The following is a 16,788-nucleotide window of genomic DNA, read 5'->3' as shown; positions in this document are numbered from 1 at the left end:
TGCAACTTTTGACAGCTCGCGGCCATTCTGCTTTCTGTGCCGGTGAGATGAGGGACTCCCGAGACCTGAAGGAAGGAAGGCTGTAAAGGTAAGTAAAACTTATTTAAACACTTTACACACCCCGCCTCCACAGCTCCCTGGGGTAGAGAATTCCAAAGATTCACGATCCTCTGAGAGAAGAAATTCCTTCTCATCTCCATTTTAAGTGGGTGACCCCTTATCCTGAAACTGTGCCCCTTAGTTGTAGATTCCCCCACGAGTGGAAACATCCTCCCTGCATCTACCCTGTCAAGTCCCCTCAGAATCTTATATGTTTCAATAAGATCCCCTCTCATTCTTCTAAACGCCAATGAGTATAGGCCCAAGCTGCTCAACCTTTCTTCATAAGACAACCCCTTCATCACAGAAATTAACCTAGTGAACCTTCTCTGAACTGCCTCCAATGCAAGTATATCCCTCCTTAAATAAGGAGACCAAAACTGCCCGCACTACTCCAGTGTGGTCTCACCAGTGCCCTGTACAGCTGTAGCAAGACTTCCCTACTTTTATACTCCATCCACCTTGCAAGAAAGGCCAATATTCCATTTGCCTTCCGAATTACTTGCTGTACCTGCATGCTAACTTTTTGTGTTTCATGTACGAGGACCCCCAGATCCCTCTGTACTGCAGCATTATGTAGTCTCTCTCCATTTAAATAATAATTTGCTTTTTTATTTTTCCTACCAAAGTGGATAACCTCTCATTTTCCCACATTATACTCCATCTGCCAAATTTTTGCCCACTCACTTAACCTATCTATATCCCTTTGCAGGCTCTTTGGGCTGGATTTTGATACTGGAGGCGTGTAGGAGGCGGGACTACAACTTTTGGGGTTGTAGTCCTGTCTCCATTGAGTTGTGGCCAACCCACTTGATTTTCCCTTGATTGACCCTGTTGAGCCCGCCCAACGGGCTCAGCAGGCCAATTAAGGGCCACCCGGCAACAGGTGACGTCACAGATTGACATTTCTTCTCTGAGGATCGTGAATCTTTGGAATTCTCTACCCCAGGGAGCTGTGGAGGCGGAGTCATTGAATATATTCAAGGTGGAGATACAGATATTTGAACTACAGGGGAGTCGAGGGTTATGGGGAGCGGGCAGGAAAGTGGAGTTGAGGCCAAGATCAGATCAGCCATGATCTTATTGAATGGCGGGGAAGCTCGAGGGACCGAATGGCCTACTCCTGCTCCTATTTCTTATGTTCTTATAAATCCTTGCTAAATGCCACCCACAATCAAACTGGAATTACCAAGTGAAGTTTTCTATTGTAATGGAATGGCTAATTACAATACACTTTATCAATAATTGTTTGCATATACAGTTTCAACCAGTGTTTCTAGGCTATTTCAGTACAAATTCATACAGTTCTTGTGTATATGTTTGAGACTTTCTCAAGAACTTCATAGTACCAATGGCAGAAAGAAGATGGTAATAACCATTTGTCAGAAACGCTTTCTCCCCTGCCCCAAACATTCTCCTATTTAATGTCGGGCTTTGCATCTGCTCAGAAAAAAATGGATAGTGTACTATTTTTAAACATAATTTTCAAATCCTGCCATTTCTTTCTTTCTGTTTAAAAGGTCACATCTCACAATAAAACTCATTTTTCTTTTGACTTCCTTTTTGAGTCTCATTCCCACTTGAATATCTTAGCCAGTGAGTGATGTTTTATAAGAGCATAAATGTCATACTTAAGTAACAGAAGCCATTGACACTGAAGCGTAGATTTTCTCAAATAAAAACAGAAAATGCTGGAAATACTCAGCAGGTCCGGAAGCATCTGTAGAGAGAGAAACAGAGTTAACGTTTCAGGTCAATGACCTTTCATCAGAACTGGAAAAAGTTGGAGATGTAACAGATTTTTAAGCAAGTGTAGGGGCAGGGAGAGGGGGGAGGGGAGGTAAGAACAAAAGGGAAGGTCTGCGATAGGATGGAAGACAGGAGACATTAAAAGACAAAAGGGATGATGGTGCAAGGCCAAAGGAGATGGTAATGGGACAAGTTAAGAAACAAAAGATGACTCTGGATGAGGTGTAAATGGCAATGGCAGATTTTCTGATATGGGTCCAGTTTACACAAAATGCTTAAACTGTTTTTTTTCCTGGTATGAATGGAACAGTGCTATTTTCATTCAGTTTTCTGAGATCAGCTCATTATCATAATCATGTGTACCTTCAGGGAGCATATCAGTATTGTGAGTAGCAAACAGCTTGGAAATGAAATTTAAAGGGCTGGGGATAATTAAAGGGGAGTTGGGAACAAAAATTCCAAAAACTCTGGGAAGGTTTAGAAGACATCTCAACTATTTACCAACCTTTGCCGAAGCTGAAAGAGGAGGAGACTAAGAGGTGACATACAAAAAGGAAAGAAGAGGAATCCTAAGGTGCAGGCAAGTGATGGAGCAGCCCAAAGACCTTTTCGCTGTTTGAGGATAGTGAAGTGGAGGTGGTGCCTGTGAGGAATGTTGCCCTCTGCCATTTCACGGCATCACTCCCACAGGTCAGCAAGTCTACAAAGTGTTTGAGGCAAGTTTCAGGCAGAGCTGACTGTTACCGTCACTGGATGTGTCAGCCTTATGCTGTAAGGTTACTGCAGGTGTCCTTGCAGCAGATGGACCAGCTCTGCAAATTGCTTCCTGACCCTGACCTTGTGAAGACAGTTCCGCTGTTGCTTTGCCAGGGCCCGCAGGTATGATTGGTGGCATCTTAGTGGGTGTGGTCAGACTGGATGCACTAGCTGTTGATTACCCTGGCATGCATTCTTTAATGTAATGTCACTAAAAACATGAAATACTGTGATTGGGGGGCATCCAAGGAACATTATATAGGAACAGGAGTAGGCCATTTAGCCCCTCGAGCCTGTTCTGCCATTCAATGAGATCATGGCTGACCTAATTCCATATATCCGCCTTTGCTCCATATCCCTTAATATCTTTGGTTAACAAATCTATCAATCTCAGATTTAAAATTAACAATTGACCCAGCATCAATTGCCGCTTGTGGAAGAGAGTTCCAAGCTTCTACAACCCGTTGTGTGTAGAAATGTTTCCTAACTTCATTACTCAAATGTCTGGCCCTAATTTTTAGACTATATCCCCTAGTCCTAGGTTCCCTAACCAGCGAAATAGTTTCTCTCCATCTACCCTATCATTTCCCCTTAATATCTTGAAAGCTTTGATCAAATCACCCCTTAATCTTCTAAATTCCAGGGAATACAACCCTAGTTTGTGGAATCTTTCCTCATAATTTAACCCTTGGAGTCCAGGTATCACAGAATCACAGAATCCCCACAGTGCAGATAGAGGCCATTTCAGCCCATCGAGCCTGCACCGACACATATCCCACCCGATCACCGTAACCCCTACACCAACACACATCCCACCCTATCCCTGTAACCCCCCTAACACTAAGGGTCAATTTATCATAAATCTATGCTGCACTCCCTCCAAGGCCAGTATAGCCTGGTGTGGTGCCCAGAACTGAACACTGTCTCCAGGTGTAGCTTAACCGGGGCTTTGTATAGCTGTAGCATGACTTCTAACCCCTTGTGTCCTAGTCCTTTAGATATAAAGGCCAACATTCCATTAGCCATTTTGATTATTTTTTTACCTGTCCATGACATTTTAATGATCTATGTACATGGGTCCCCAAGTCTCTTTGGACCTCCACTGTTTTTAGCTTTTCACCATTTAGAAAGTACCCTGTTCTATCCTTTTTAGGTCCAAAGTGGATGACCTCACACTTGCCTACATTGAAATCCAGTTGCCACAATTTTGCCCATTCACTTAACCTATTAATATCCCTTTGTAATTTAATGTTTCCATCTACACTGCTTACAATGCCGCCTATCTTTGTGTCATCGGCAAACTTGCATATGTGGCTCTCTATCCCATCATCTAAGTCATTAATAAATACAGTGAATAGTTGAGGTCCCAACACAGATCCCTGTGGGATGCCACTAGTCACATCCTGGCAATTAGAGTACCTGCCCATTATCCCTACTCTCTGTCTCCTGCTGCTCAGCCAAACTCCTAACAAGGTCAATAATTTAAGAAACATAGAAAAATAGGAGCAGGAGTAGGCCATTCGGCCCTTCGAGCCTGCTCGGCCATTCAGTATGATCATGGCTGATCCTCTATCTCAATGCCATATTCCCGCTCTCTCCCCATTTGCCCTCAATGTCATGAGCTTCAACTTTAGCTAACAGTCTCTCATGAGGGACTTTATCAAATGCCTTCTGAAAGTCCGTATAAATAACATCCATAGACATTCCCCTGTCCACTCCCTTAGTCACCGCTTCAAAAAATTGAATCAGGTTTGTCAGGCATGACCTACCCTTTACAAGTCCATGCTGGCTCTCTCTGATCAGCTGAAAATTTTCATGGTGTTTAGTCACTTTATCCTTAATTATAGACTCTAGTAATTTCCCGGTGAGCAGTGGGTGAGGCCCGTGGTGCCGTTGGTGGGATATAGCATTTGAAGATGCATTCACTGACCTTGCCCACTCGTATGAGGTCATTAAACTTCTTGTGGCACTGCATCCAGGTCCTCGGGGCTAGACTCCTGGCATTGACCGCCAAGGCTATCTGCTCCTACTGCCTTTTGACTGTGTGTCTGGAGGGCCTCCTTCCCCCCTGTGGATACTAGACGACTCTCCTACTTTTCAAGACCTCCAGTGCAGTGTCAGAATACCTGGGAGCCCACTCTCTCCCAGGTTCAGCTCCCACAGAACTCCCGCTCCAGCCACAATACACTTCCCCTTGAAGAGGTACAGGCTAGCTTTAATCAATGCAGGCTAGCTTTAAGTAGTGCTAGCAAGTATCAATTTTGGGCCTCTTGCTGAATCGTGCAGCCAATGAACAGCTCGTTTAGCACTGGCTGCACCCAGAAATCATGTAAATGAGCAGCCAGCACAAAGATAGCGTCCTCTCTTCATTACATCCAACGGGTGCGGGTTAATCGCGCATCGCGATTCCCGCGCTTGTTTATGGGGGCTACCCAATTTGGCCCCCAGCCTGTCTTATCCCGTTGAAGTTGGCCTTACCAAAATCTAAAAATTTAGTCGCTGTTTCGCATTTCTCCCTTTCAAACACAACATTGAACTCAATCATATTATGGTCGCTATTAGATAAATGTTCACACACCGTTAGGCTGTTAACTAAATCCGGCTCATTACTAATTATTAAATCTAATGTGGCCTGCCTCCTTGTTGGTTCTAGGACATATTGTTGCAGAAAACTGTCCTGAACACACACAAGAAATTTGCTACCTTTCTGACATGAGCTCGTAGTGCTATATGGAAGTTAAAATCCCCCTTTAAACCCACTCTGCCTTTGCTACATGCTTGTCTAATCTCTGCATTAATACATTATGCAACTTCACAGCTGCTGCCAGGGGGCTTGTACACAACTCCCACTACAGCCTTAAATCCTTTTCTATTTCTTAATTCTACCCATAAAGTCTCCACTTACCTGCTTACCTCTCGTTATATGATCTCTTATCATAGAAGTAATTTCATCTTTAATCACAAATGCTACTCCTCCCCCTCTACCAGATTCCCTATCCTTCCTGTCGACCTTATAAACTGGTATATACAGTTCCCAGTCCTGACCGTCTTGCAACCATATCCAAGTAATAGTTACCATGTCACACCCTCTAAGTTGAATTTGCGCCTGCAATTCATTCAATGTATTCCTTATACTCCATGCGTTTGTATAAAGAGCACCCTAACCTGTCCTGCTCTAATGTTGTTTTTCTCACAGAATTCTTATTTTTCTCTCCTGATTTAATTACTTTACATCTTTTAGTTTTCCCTTTACCTGAAGTGACTAACGCACAATTTCTGATTATTACTCTACTCTCTTCCTTTGCATTTATTTTAGAATTGTTATTTACACTACCGTTTCCACCTGAGCCCTCCCTCGCCCGCCCCCACCCCACCATTTACTAGTATAAAGTCCTTGTGACTGCCCTATTTATCCTTTCCGATAGGACACTGGTCCCAGCTCAGTTCAGGTGGAGCCCGAACCAACTATACAGTTCCTTCCAGTCCCAATACTGGTGCCAGTATCCCATGAAATGGAACCCTTCTTTCCCACACCACACCTTCAGAATGTGTTCACCTCCATAATCTGCTTATCCCTACGCCAATTTGCATGTAGCTTGGGTAATAATCCAGAGATTGTAACCCTGGAGGTCCTGTTTTTAATTTAGCTCCTAGCTCCTGGTACTCTGAACAGGACTTCTTGCCTACTCTTTCCTATGTTGTTCATCCCACCATAGACCACAACATCTGGATCCTCCCTGCCTCCTTCCCCAATATCCTTGCAAACTGGTTCAAGATCCTGGCACCAAGTAGGCAACATACTGTGTGGGACTATCGATCCTGCTGACAAAGGATGCCATCTGTCCCCCTAATTATTGAATCCCCTACAACTACCACATTAAGCTTCCTCTCCACCTCCTCCCTTTGGACAGCCTCCTACTCCAAGGTGACTTGGTCAGCATTCTGGCTGCCCTTCTGACAGTCTTTACAGACATATAATTTGGCCAGAAAAAGCAGCAAACCTGAGGATTGGGAGCAGTTTAGGATTCAGCAAAGGAGGACAAAGGGATTAATTAAGAGGGGGAAAATAGAATATGAGAGTAAGCTTTCAGGGAACATAAAAACTGACTGTAAAAGCTTCTATAGATATGTGAAGAGAAAAAGATTGGTGAAGTCAAACGTAGGTCCCTTGCAGTCAGAATCAGGGGAATTTATAATGGGGAACAAAGAAATGGCAAACCAATTAAATACATACTTTGGTTCTGTCTTCACAAAGGAGGACACAAATAACCTCCCAGAGATGCCGGGGAACATAGTGAGAGGGAGGAATTGAATGAAATCAGTATTTGTAGAGAAATGGTATTAGGGAAATTGACGGGACTGAAGGCCGATAAATTCCCAGGGCCTGATAATCTACATCCTAGGGTACTTAAGGAAGTGGCCCTAGAAATAGTAGATGCATTGCTGGTCATCTTCCAAAATTCTATAGACTCTGGAACAGTTCCCATGGATTGGAGGGTAGCTAATGTAACCCCACTATTTAAAAAAGGAGGTAGAGAGAAAATGGGGAATTATAGACCGGTAAGTCTGACATCGATAGTGGGGAAAATGCTAGAGTCCATTATAAAAGATGTAATAGCAGAGCACTTGGAAAACAGTGACAGGATCGGACAAAGTCAACATGGATTTACAAAAGGTAAATCATGCTTGACTAATCTACTGGAATTTTTTGAGGATGTAACTGGTAGAATAGATAAGGGAGAACCAGCGGATGTGGTGTATTTGGACTTTCAGAAGGCTTTCGATAAGGTCCCGCATAAGAGATTAGCGTGCAAAGTTAAAGCACATGGGATTGGGGGGTAAGGTACTGTCTTGGATAGAGAACTGGTTGGCAGACAGGAAGCAAAGAGTTGGAATAAACTGGTCTTTTTCCGAGTGGCAGGCAGTGACTAGTGGGGTACCGCAGGGATCGGTGCTAGGACCCCAGCTATTCACAATATATATAAATGATCTAGACAAGGGAACTAGATGTAATATCTCCAAGTTTGCAGATGACACAAAGCTGGGTGGGCGTGTGTGCTGTGAGGAGGATGCAGAGAAACTCCAGTATGATTTGGACAGGTTGGGTGATTGGGCAGATGGATGGCAAATGCAGTATAATGTGGATAAATGCGAGGTTATCCACTTCGGTGGCAAAAACAGGAAGACATTATTATCTGAACGACAATAGATTGGGAAAAGGGGAAGTGCAACGAGACCTGGGTGTCCTTGTGCACCAGTTGTTGAAGGTAAGCATGCAGGTGCAGCAGGCGGTTAAGAAGGCAAATGGTATGTTGGCCTTCATAGCGAGAGGATTCGAGTACAGGAGCAAGGATGTCTTGCTGCAGTTGTACAAGGCCTTGGTGAGGCCACACCTTGAGCAGTTTTGGTCGCCTTATCTGAGGAATGATGTTCTTGCCATGGAGAGAGTGCAGCGAAGATTCACTAGACTGATACCTAGGATGGCAGGAGTGACATCTGAGGAGAGAGTGGGTCGATTAGGCTTATATTCACTAGAGTTTAGAAGAATGAGAGGGGACCTCATTGAAACTTATAAGATTCTAACAGGCGTAGACAGACTAGATGCAGGAAGGATGTTCCCGATGGCAGGGGAGTCCAGAACCAGGGGTCACAGTCTAAGGATAAGGGGTAAGCCATTTAGGACTGAGATGAGGAGGAATTTCTTCACCCAGAGAGTGGTGAACCTGTGGCATTCTCTACCACAGAAGGCAGTTGAGGCAAATTCATTAAATATATTCAAAAAGAAGTTAGATATATTTCTTAAGGCTAAAGGAATCAAGGGATATGGGGAGAAAGCAGGGACAGGGTACTGAATTTGGATGATCAGCCATGATCTCATTAAATGGTGGAACAGGCTCGAGGGGCTGAATGGCCTACTCCTGCTCCTATCTTCTATGTTTCTATGTTTATCCTTATCCTCACAGGCAGCAAGTATATTGTACCTGTTGGATAGGATCAGTTTCTGCGAATCCTTATTCTCTATCTCACCTGGGATCCCCTTACTCAGTACACTATCAGTCACAACAAACCCGTTCTGATCCTGCACCTCTGAGGTGTGACTGAGGTCTGGAGCAAACTGTTCCAATACGCCTACTTATGTGTCAGTGTGTCTCTAGCTCAGTGATTCTGAGCCAGAGAGATTTGAGCCCCAAAAAGAAAGTTTAGACTTCCCCTGCCCCGGGCTCCCTTATCTCATAAGAACTGAAGAAATAGGAGCAGAACTAAGCTATTCTGCCCTTCGAGCCTGCTCAATAAGATCATGGCTGATCTTCTACCTCAACTCCACCTTCCCACACTATCCCCGTATTCCTTGATTCCCTTGGTATCCAAAAATCTATTGATCTCTGTCTTGAAAAACTCAACGACAGGACATCCACAGCTCTCTGCGGTAGAGAATTCCAAAGATTCATAAATCTTTGAGTGAAGAAATTTCTCATCTCAGTCCTAAATGACCGATCCCTTATTCTGAGACTGTGACCCCTGGTTCGAGACTCTCCAGTCGAGGGAAACATCCTCCTACCTTGTCAAGCCCTGTAAGAATTTTATATATTCCAATGAGATGGAATAGTGGTGGCATAGTGGTTAGCACTGTTGCCTCACAGCGCCAGGGACCCGGGTTCGAATCCGGCCTCGGGTGACTGTGTGGAGTTTGCACATTCTCCCCGTGTTTGCGTGGGTTTCCTCCGGGTGCTCCGGTTTCCTCCCACAGTCCAAAGATGTGCGGGTTAGGTTGATTGGCTATGATAAATTGACCCTTAGTGTTAGGGGGATTAAATACGTGGGGTTACGGGGATAGGGTGGGATATGTGTTGGTGTAGGGGTTACGGGGATCGGGTGGGATATGTGTCGGTGCAGGCTCGATGGGCCGAAATGGCCTCTATCTGCATTGTGGGGTTTCTGTGATCTGTGATTCTGTGATCTGAGATCACCTCTCATGCTTCTAAACTCTAGAGAATATAGACCCATGAGACTGAAATTCCCTTTCTACCACATACCTGCCAACTGGCAGCTTCCTGTCGCCTGAACATCACCCGCCTGCTGGTCAGCTGACCATTTCGGGCAGGCAGCTGACTGGCGGCACGCAGATGAGGCCCAATAGTTAAAATCGCCCAGGCCTCACGCTGCTGAGGTCAGGGAGTTTGAAGCTCGCCTCACCCTCCGTCTGGCTGATTCCTGCTCTATGTTGAGATCAGGGCTTAAGTCTCAGTGAAAAGCAATCCGATATGAAGAAAACTGGTCAAAGCTGGCTGAAATGCACTACATGCACAAACATCAGGAAGTGGTGTGCAGAACGTCCCTGGTCCCAAATTAACTTGTGAATGCAGCCCCACCTGTTTAGATGGGCATCTCATTGAAACATACAAAATTCTTACAGGGCTTGACAGGGTAGATGCAGGGAGGATGTTTCCCTTGACTGAACCAGTCTCAGAATAAGGGGTCGGCCATGTAGGACTGAGATGAGGAGAAATTTCTTCACTCAGAGGGTGGTGAATCTTTGGCATTCTCTACCCCAGAGGGCTGTGGAGGCTCAGTTGTTGAGTATATTCAAGACAGAGATCGATAGATTTTTGAATATTAAGGAAATCAAGGGATATGGGGATAGTGCAAGGAAAGTGGAGATGAGGTAGAAAATCAGCCATGATTTTATTGAATGGCGGAGTATGCTTGAAGGGCCGAATGGTCTACTCCTGCTCCCATTTCTTACGTTCTACCCACACTAAAAATCCAATTGCGGCACAGAGTGGGCGCAGATCTGCTTTAATAGATCTCTGTCCACTTTTTCAATGGGGTTAGTCTGATTTACACCTGCAAATTGAACAAACTGACTGGAAAATGTATGCTTAGAGCTCTTTTTGCTGTACTTCAGTGCAGATAAAGATGGGGGGTGGGGAATGTCAGTTTACGGTGAAATGGAATATACTTCCCCTTTGGAGACCCGACCCTGGGTTTTCTGATCAGGTGTCGGCCCTGTGGTGAAGCTAATTTGCATCTACCTGGCGTCATGCACATTGACATCATCATAATTTCCAACATCAGCTACATTATTTTCGGCACACTAGGCAATAAAAACACTTCTGAAGTTTAATGACCTGCGCTAGATCTTGTCTATAGGTCCATTCCTGCAGTAGATCGTGTCTACAGGTCTGTGCCGGTGATGGATCTTGTCTGCAGGTTTGTCCCTGCGGTAGATCTTGTCTACAGGTCTGTCCCTGCGGTAGATCTCATCTGCAGGTCTGTCCCTGCGGTAGATCTTGTCTGCAGGTCTGTCCCTGTGATGGATCTTGTCTGCAGCTCTGTGCCTGTGATGGATCTTGTCTACAGGTCTGTCCCTGCGATAGATCTTGTCTGCAGGTCTGTCCCTGTGGTAGATCATGTCTACAGGTCTGTCCCTGCGATAGATCTTGTCTGCAGGTCTGTCCCTGTGGTAGATCTTGTCTGCAGGTCTGTCCCTGCGATAGATCTTGTCTGGAGGTCTGTTCCTGCGGTAGATCTTGTCTGCAGGTCTGTTCCTGCGGCAGATCTTGTCTGCAGGTCTGGGTCAAGCACCAGCAGCAGATAATGAAGATATAGCAATGTGAAAATAAAAAAACCTGTTGATTATGACGTTAAAAATCGAACTTCTAAATGTCAGTGCAAGTGATCCTAGTAGTACTAAAAGAATGACCATGAATAAGATCACTGATTTTGTTGAGAAAGGAGTTTACATATGACAGGGGAGGCTCACAGATACTGTGTCCATGGTCTCCATAAAAGGCTCCCTGCTGGCAATGCAATCTCAGAAAATCAGCCTTATTGTATCTTCAGTCCAGTTTTGAAAATTAGCCAATCTGCTTTGAGATAATGGAGCAGGAGCAAAGGAACATGCAATCTCTTCCCCTTTTTCTATTTTCCAGGTATCTGCATGAACATTTGAAGCAGATCCAGGAAGAAGTCAACATCCTTAAAAATAACATTTCCAAATATAAGGTATTGTTGGCTGTTACATATTAAGTCTCACATTCTTTCATTAGCAGAAAGTAATAATCAATATATATTGTAATCAACTTAAATTTTAAATTGTGCCTCAGTGTTGCCAGTCCATCAGTGTGGAACTCCCTTTGTGCCTATGTACACTCTGATGTCTGACAACTATTAGGAAAAAAAACTGTTGTGCTCTTTGGTATTACTATTACAGATCTGCAAGATATATCTATTCATTATATTTTTAAGTCTTTAAAAGTTTTGTGCCTTTTATACAAAATAAGGTTTTCAAACAAATAAAAACATCAAAAATGCATTTTTCAGAATAACATGATTGCATTTACCAATTGAATTGTATTTTAATAACTTAATTGAAGTTTTTACAAGGCTTCAGCCTCTCGCAAAAGCTTAGCCTTGGACTTATTATTTTGGCCCAAAGTTGCGAGGCTAAAGGCAGATCCTGCAGTCTAGGCATATTTAGAGGGCACAATTTCCCAGAAAGCATCAGTAACATTTAGTCAACCCAACGATTCCACTGTTTTTCTTCAGCTTTCAGTTGAGGAAAAGCTAGAGGATAAATTTTTTAAACATTTTTTCAAGTAAAGTTGATACTGATTTTTTTTTTAAATAGAGGGACTGTCTGTCTCTGTGTGAGAAAAACAGAAATAGGCAGAGACTCCAAATATGATCAATTTGTACTGATATGCACTGTTGTAGCTTCTATTTATTTTGAATTATAAACATTCTACTATATTTTTCTCTGGAAAAGTCAAATTGTGTTTCTGTGTATATCAGTATTTCACTTTGTGTATTTTTGAAAATGATTTAAATACAAACTTGGCAATGAATTCGAGCAGGTTTTTCAACTAAACTTATGCATATAAGTTTTTTTTCCTTCTGAAAGAATGTGAGATAGAGAACGAGATAAAAAGTGAGGCTGTTTGGTTTGCGGGGGCGGGGGGGGGTTCAAATTTTAAAAAATCTGAAACCTGACCCCAACCCAACACACCCAGTTTTAACGGACAAGGTTTGGGGGTCAGGCGACTAACCTACTCTCCAGAGGCGGGTCTGTCATTTCAATATTTTAATGAGGCTATATGCCTCAAATTCAACCATAGTTTTCATTTTTAACGCCTGCGGGCTGTGTTTCCCAAGACTCGGGAAACCCGGCAACTGAAGGGATCCAGCAGGTAACTCCCTCTCCAGCACTGCTACACTGCTTGTGTGCCAGAAGAAGCAGGAGTTCACCCCCACCCCAGCCCCCCAAGCTAGCCTGCTTCCCTCCGACGACCTTCCCCATCCATGATTGGTCACACCCTGGCGATCAATTCCCCCCCCCCCACCAATGTCCCTCCACGGCCTGTGATGTCCTCCCCGGCCCTCCACGATACTCTTCCTCACCCACAATCTCTCTCTCCCTCCTTCCCTCCTCTCCGGTCCCCGGCTGCAGCTTGGTGCTAAAGGCCTTCCTGCCTAACAGCCAGCCAGCTTCTCAATCCGGCTGGCTGCTGGTTGGGAAATGGAGACAAAAAGTTTACATGAGGTCCTGCTGTTACATTCGGCAGAATCTCCGAGTTACCCGCATTTCCGGCTTTCCCGACCACTGAACCTTTCCTACTTCCTCCCTGCCTCCGCGTAAATATTGGGGCCTGTATCTTTCCTCATCAAGAGATCTAAAAACCAGTCACAAAAGACTGAATTAAATATTTGCAGAGATCCCTTAGAACCTTATTAACCAGTGGTACCAGACCTGACACCGCCCCTCCCATAGCACTGTCAGGCACATGCCCTTCCCCCTTTTCCCGCACCCCACATCCCCACCTTTGACAGACCCGAGGAATCCATCAATGTCCCAGGTCACACTCTACATTTCACCCCTGCAGTTCTGACAGAACTAGATCCCCCTCCATAGGTGCCAGACAAATGGGGCTCTCTCCCACCCTGCTGATCAACTGCAGGAATCCCTTCCTAATGCAGTCAAACTTAAACCTACTCCCTCCCCCCACCCCACCCCCCGCTCAGTTCTGCCAAACCCAGGAACATTCCCACCCCCAGTGCTACCAAGGCCCAGGATCTACCCAGTGCTACCAAATCCTGGGCCATCCCCAAACCCCATTCCCTCCACATAATATAATACGCTTTAAGATAATAACTGAGAAAGACATAAGCATGACAAAGACCAGGGTAACAGATTGGAGAAAAGCTGATTTTGAGGGGCTGAGAATAGAACTTGGGAAAATAAAATGGACAACAATATTGGCAAACAGTGACGTAGAACAGCAGTGGGAATCATTTAAAATGGTGTTCAACAGAGTCCAGGAAAAATATATTCTGCTAAAAAACAAGAACAAGCTAAACACTAATGAGACACCGTGGATGAATAAAGCCATAAGGAAAAAATTGAGGGAAAGGAAAGAGGCATACACGAAGTACATGGATAGCAGGGGAGAGAATGATAAGGGAGAATAGGAAGAGATTAGGGGAGAAGTCAAAAAAACAATTAGGAAGGCAAAGAGGAACTATGAAATTAAATTATCAAGGAACATAAAACAAAATAGTAAAATATTTTACAGGCACGTAAATAAAAAAGGAAGGTCGGAATGGGAATAGGGCCACTAAGGGATGGACAGGATAATACCACAGGCAACAATAGAGAGATGGCAGAGATATTAACTAATTACTTTGCTTCAGTATTTACCAGGGAGATAGAACAGGTGGACATGACATCGGATGATGAGATTAGTAATGAGAGAACTGCATTTAAAATAAAACGAGGAGATATATTAAATAAACTAATGAAACTCAAAGTGGATAAAACCCCTGGTCTGGATGGATTACATCCACACATTTTAAAAGAATTTAGGGAAGAGATAGCAGAGGCATTACTACACATACTTAATAATTCGTTAGAACAAGGTGTAGTGCCAGAGGACTGGCGAATAGCTAACATAATATCTCTATTTAAGAAGGGAGATAGAACATGTCCAGGGAACTATAGACCAGTCAGCTTAACATCGGTGCTAGGTAAAATAATGGAATCCCTACTAAAGGAGAAAATGGAAGAACATCTAGAAACCAAAAATATAATATCAGCATGGATTTCAAAAGGGAAAGTCTTGCTTGACCAACCTTATTGAATTTTTTGAAGAGGTAACAGAGAGTAGACAAGGGTAATGCAGTTGATGTAATTTATCTAGATTTTCAAAAGGCCTTCGATAAGGTGCTACAGGAAACTTCGCGATATCCGGCACCGACGGGACCGAGCTGCTGCCGATCTATCAAAACTTCCGGATAGACCAGCGCTAATGTTGAAGGATACGGAGGTTTTCATCTCCGTATCTGACAACAAACACTGTTGCTTAGCAACAGCTTGTAAACACTCGGCCCGTACCTTGGAAGCGTCTCTGAAGCTGTTGCTAAGCTACAGAGACGCTTTCCAGAGCCTGACTGTTTAAAAAAAAATGCTAGAAGAAGAAAAAAAACCTAACCAAAATGGCTGCTGATTTCTGCCGTTAGATCGAGGTTTCCGGACATACAACCTCCGGATAAACCAAAGTTTCCTGTACATAATAGACTAATGAATAAGATCAGGGAATGTGGAGTCAGGGGACAAGTAGCAGAATGGATAGCTAGCTGGTGTAAAGAGTAGCTATTCAGAGTGGCAGAAGGTGGAAAGTGGTGTTCCACAAGGATCAGTGCTGGGACCACTGTAATTCGCAATTTATATTAACGATTTAGACTTGGGAATCAAAAACACAATTTCTAAATTTGCGGACAACATCAAATTTTGGGGGGGGGTGAGTCAATACTGAGGAGGACTGCAACAAATTACAAGAAGACATGAATAAACTTGCAGAATGGGCATATAATTGGCAAATGAAATTCAACACCGATAAATGTGAGGTATTACATTTTGGTAAGAAAAATAGGGAGGTCACATATTAGTTGGAAAATAAGAATCTAAATGGGGTAGAGGAGCAAAGTGATCTCTGAGTACAAACACACAAATCACTAAAAGTATTGACACAGGCTAACAAGGCCATTAAAAAAAGGAAAGGAACAGACTGGGTCCCTTTTCTCTTGAAAAGAGAAGGCTGGGGCTGACCTAATAGAGGTCTTTAAAATCATGAAAGGTTTTGATAGAGTGGATACAGAGAGAGTGTTTCCACTTGTGGGGAAGAGCAAAACTAGAGGCCATCAATATAAGATAGTCACCAAGAAATCAAATAAGGAATTCAGAAAAAACTTCTTTACCCAGAGAGTGGTGAGAATGTGAAACTTGTTACCACAGGAAGTGGTTGAAGCAAATAGTATAGATGCATTTAAGGGGCGATTAGATAAACATATGAGGTAGAAGGGAATAGAGGGTTATGCTGATAGATTTAGATGAGGAAAGATGGGAGGAGGCTCAAGTGGAGCATAAATGCCGGCCTGTTTCTGTGCTGTATATCCTATGCAGTACTGCTAAATACCAAGTCCCTACCTCCAACTCATACAGCTTGTCTACCATCTTACTGTGTATCCAGAATAAGGGATAAAAATTAGATACGTAAAGAAATGTATGTTTACGGTACTTAAATTAGAAAGCAAAATGACAGTGTAAAATAGGTAATTTTACTTTTTGAATGCTCCCTTAATTTTTCTTACCTCAAATCCCTAGATGCTTTCTGTAGTGATTCCTTGGCAGGCAATGACTGTATTTGGTCACTCGGAGGGCAAGCACAACCAGTAGTGACATCCATAGAAGTTAAAGCACACAAGGCAGTCAATCAGCCCATTGTGTCAGTGTCCCCATTTTGCTAGATCAGTGCAAAACTAACACAACTACCCCACTCTTGCCCTATAGCCCAGTATTGCCTTCTGCTTAAAGCAATTAAGCAATTTTCTTTCAAAAGATATAATGGTCGCTGCTTCATCTACTCCGTGTTGCAAAGCATTCCATGCTGAAACAACTCTCTGTTTAAATAAATTTCTCCTAATCCCTCACCTCATTCCCTTAGTGACAATTTAAAATTGATGACTTCTCACTGTCTCCCCAACTAGAGAAAATAGTCTTGCCCTATTCGCTCTATCAATCCCTTCATAATTTTAAAATCTTCTCTTAGCCTTCTCTGCTCCAGTGGAAGTAGCCCCAGTATCTGAAATCTCTCCTCGTAACTATAGTTTCTAATCTCTGGCATTATT

General features: G+C 43.6%; 1 protein-coding gene across 2 annotated transcripts in view; it reads left to right on the top strand.

Annotated features, from left to right (window-relative positions):
• Positions 1-16,788, top strand: part of ccdc149a (coiled-coil domain containing 149a) — a 198,742-nt gene that overhangs the window by 68,278 nt on the left and 113,676 nt on the right. For both annotated transcript variants that reach the window (XM_085967855.1, XM_085967865.1), the window contains exon 7: positions 11,538-11,610. In XM_085967855.1, the coding sequence (XP_085823981.1) occupies positions 11,538-11,610 (73 nt within the window). The remainder of the gene's footprint in view (positions 1-11,537; positions 11,611-16,788) is intronic.

The sequence above is a fragment of the Somniosus microcephalus genome, chromosome 2 (genome assembly GCF_052327205.1).
Source record: "Somniosus microcephalus isolate GS21.2 chromosome 2, FLI_Smic_1.0, whole genome shotgun sequence".
Lineage (NCBI taxonomy): Eukaryota > Metazoa > Chordata > Chondrichthyes > Squaliformes > Somniosidae > Somniosus > Somniosus microcephalus.
The sequence above is the reverse complement of the archived record's forward strand: the minus strand, read 5'-3'. Positions and strand labels throughout refer to the sequence as shown.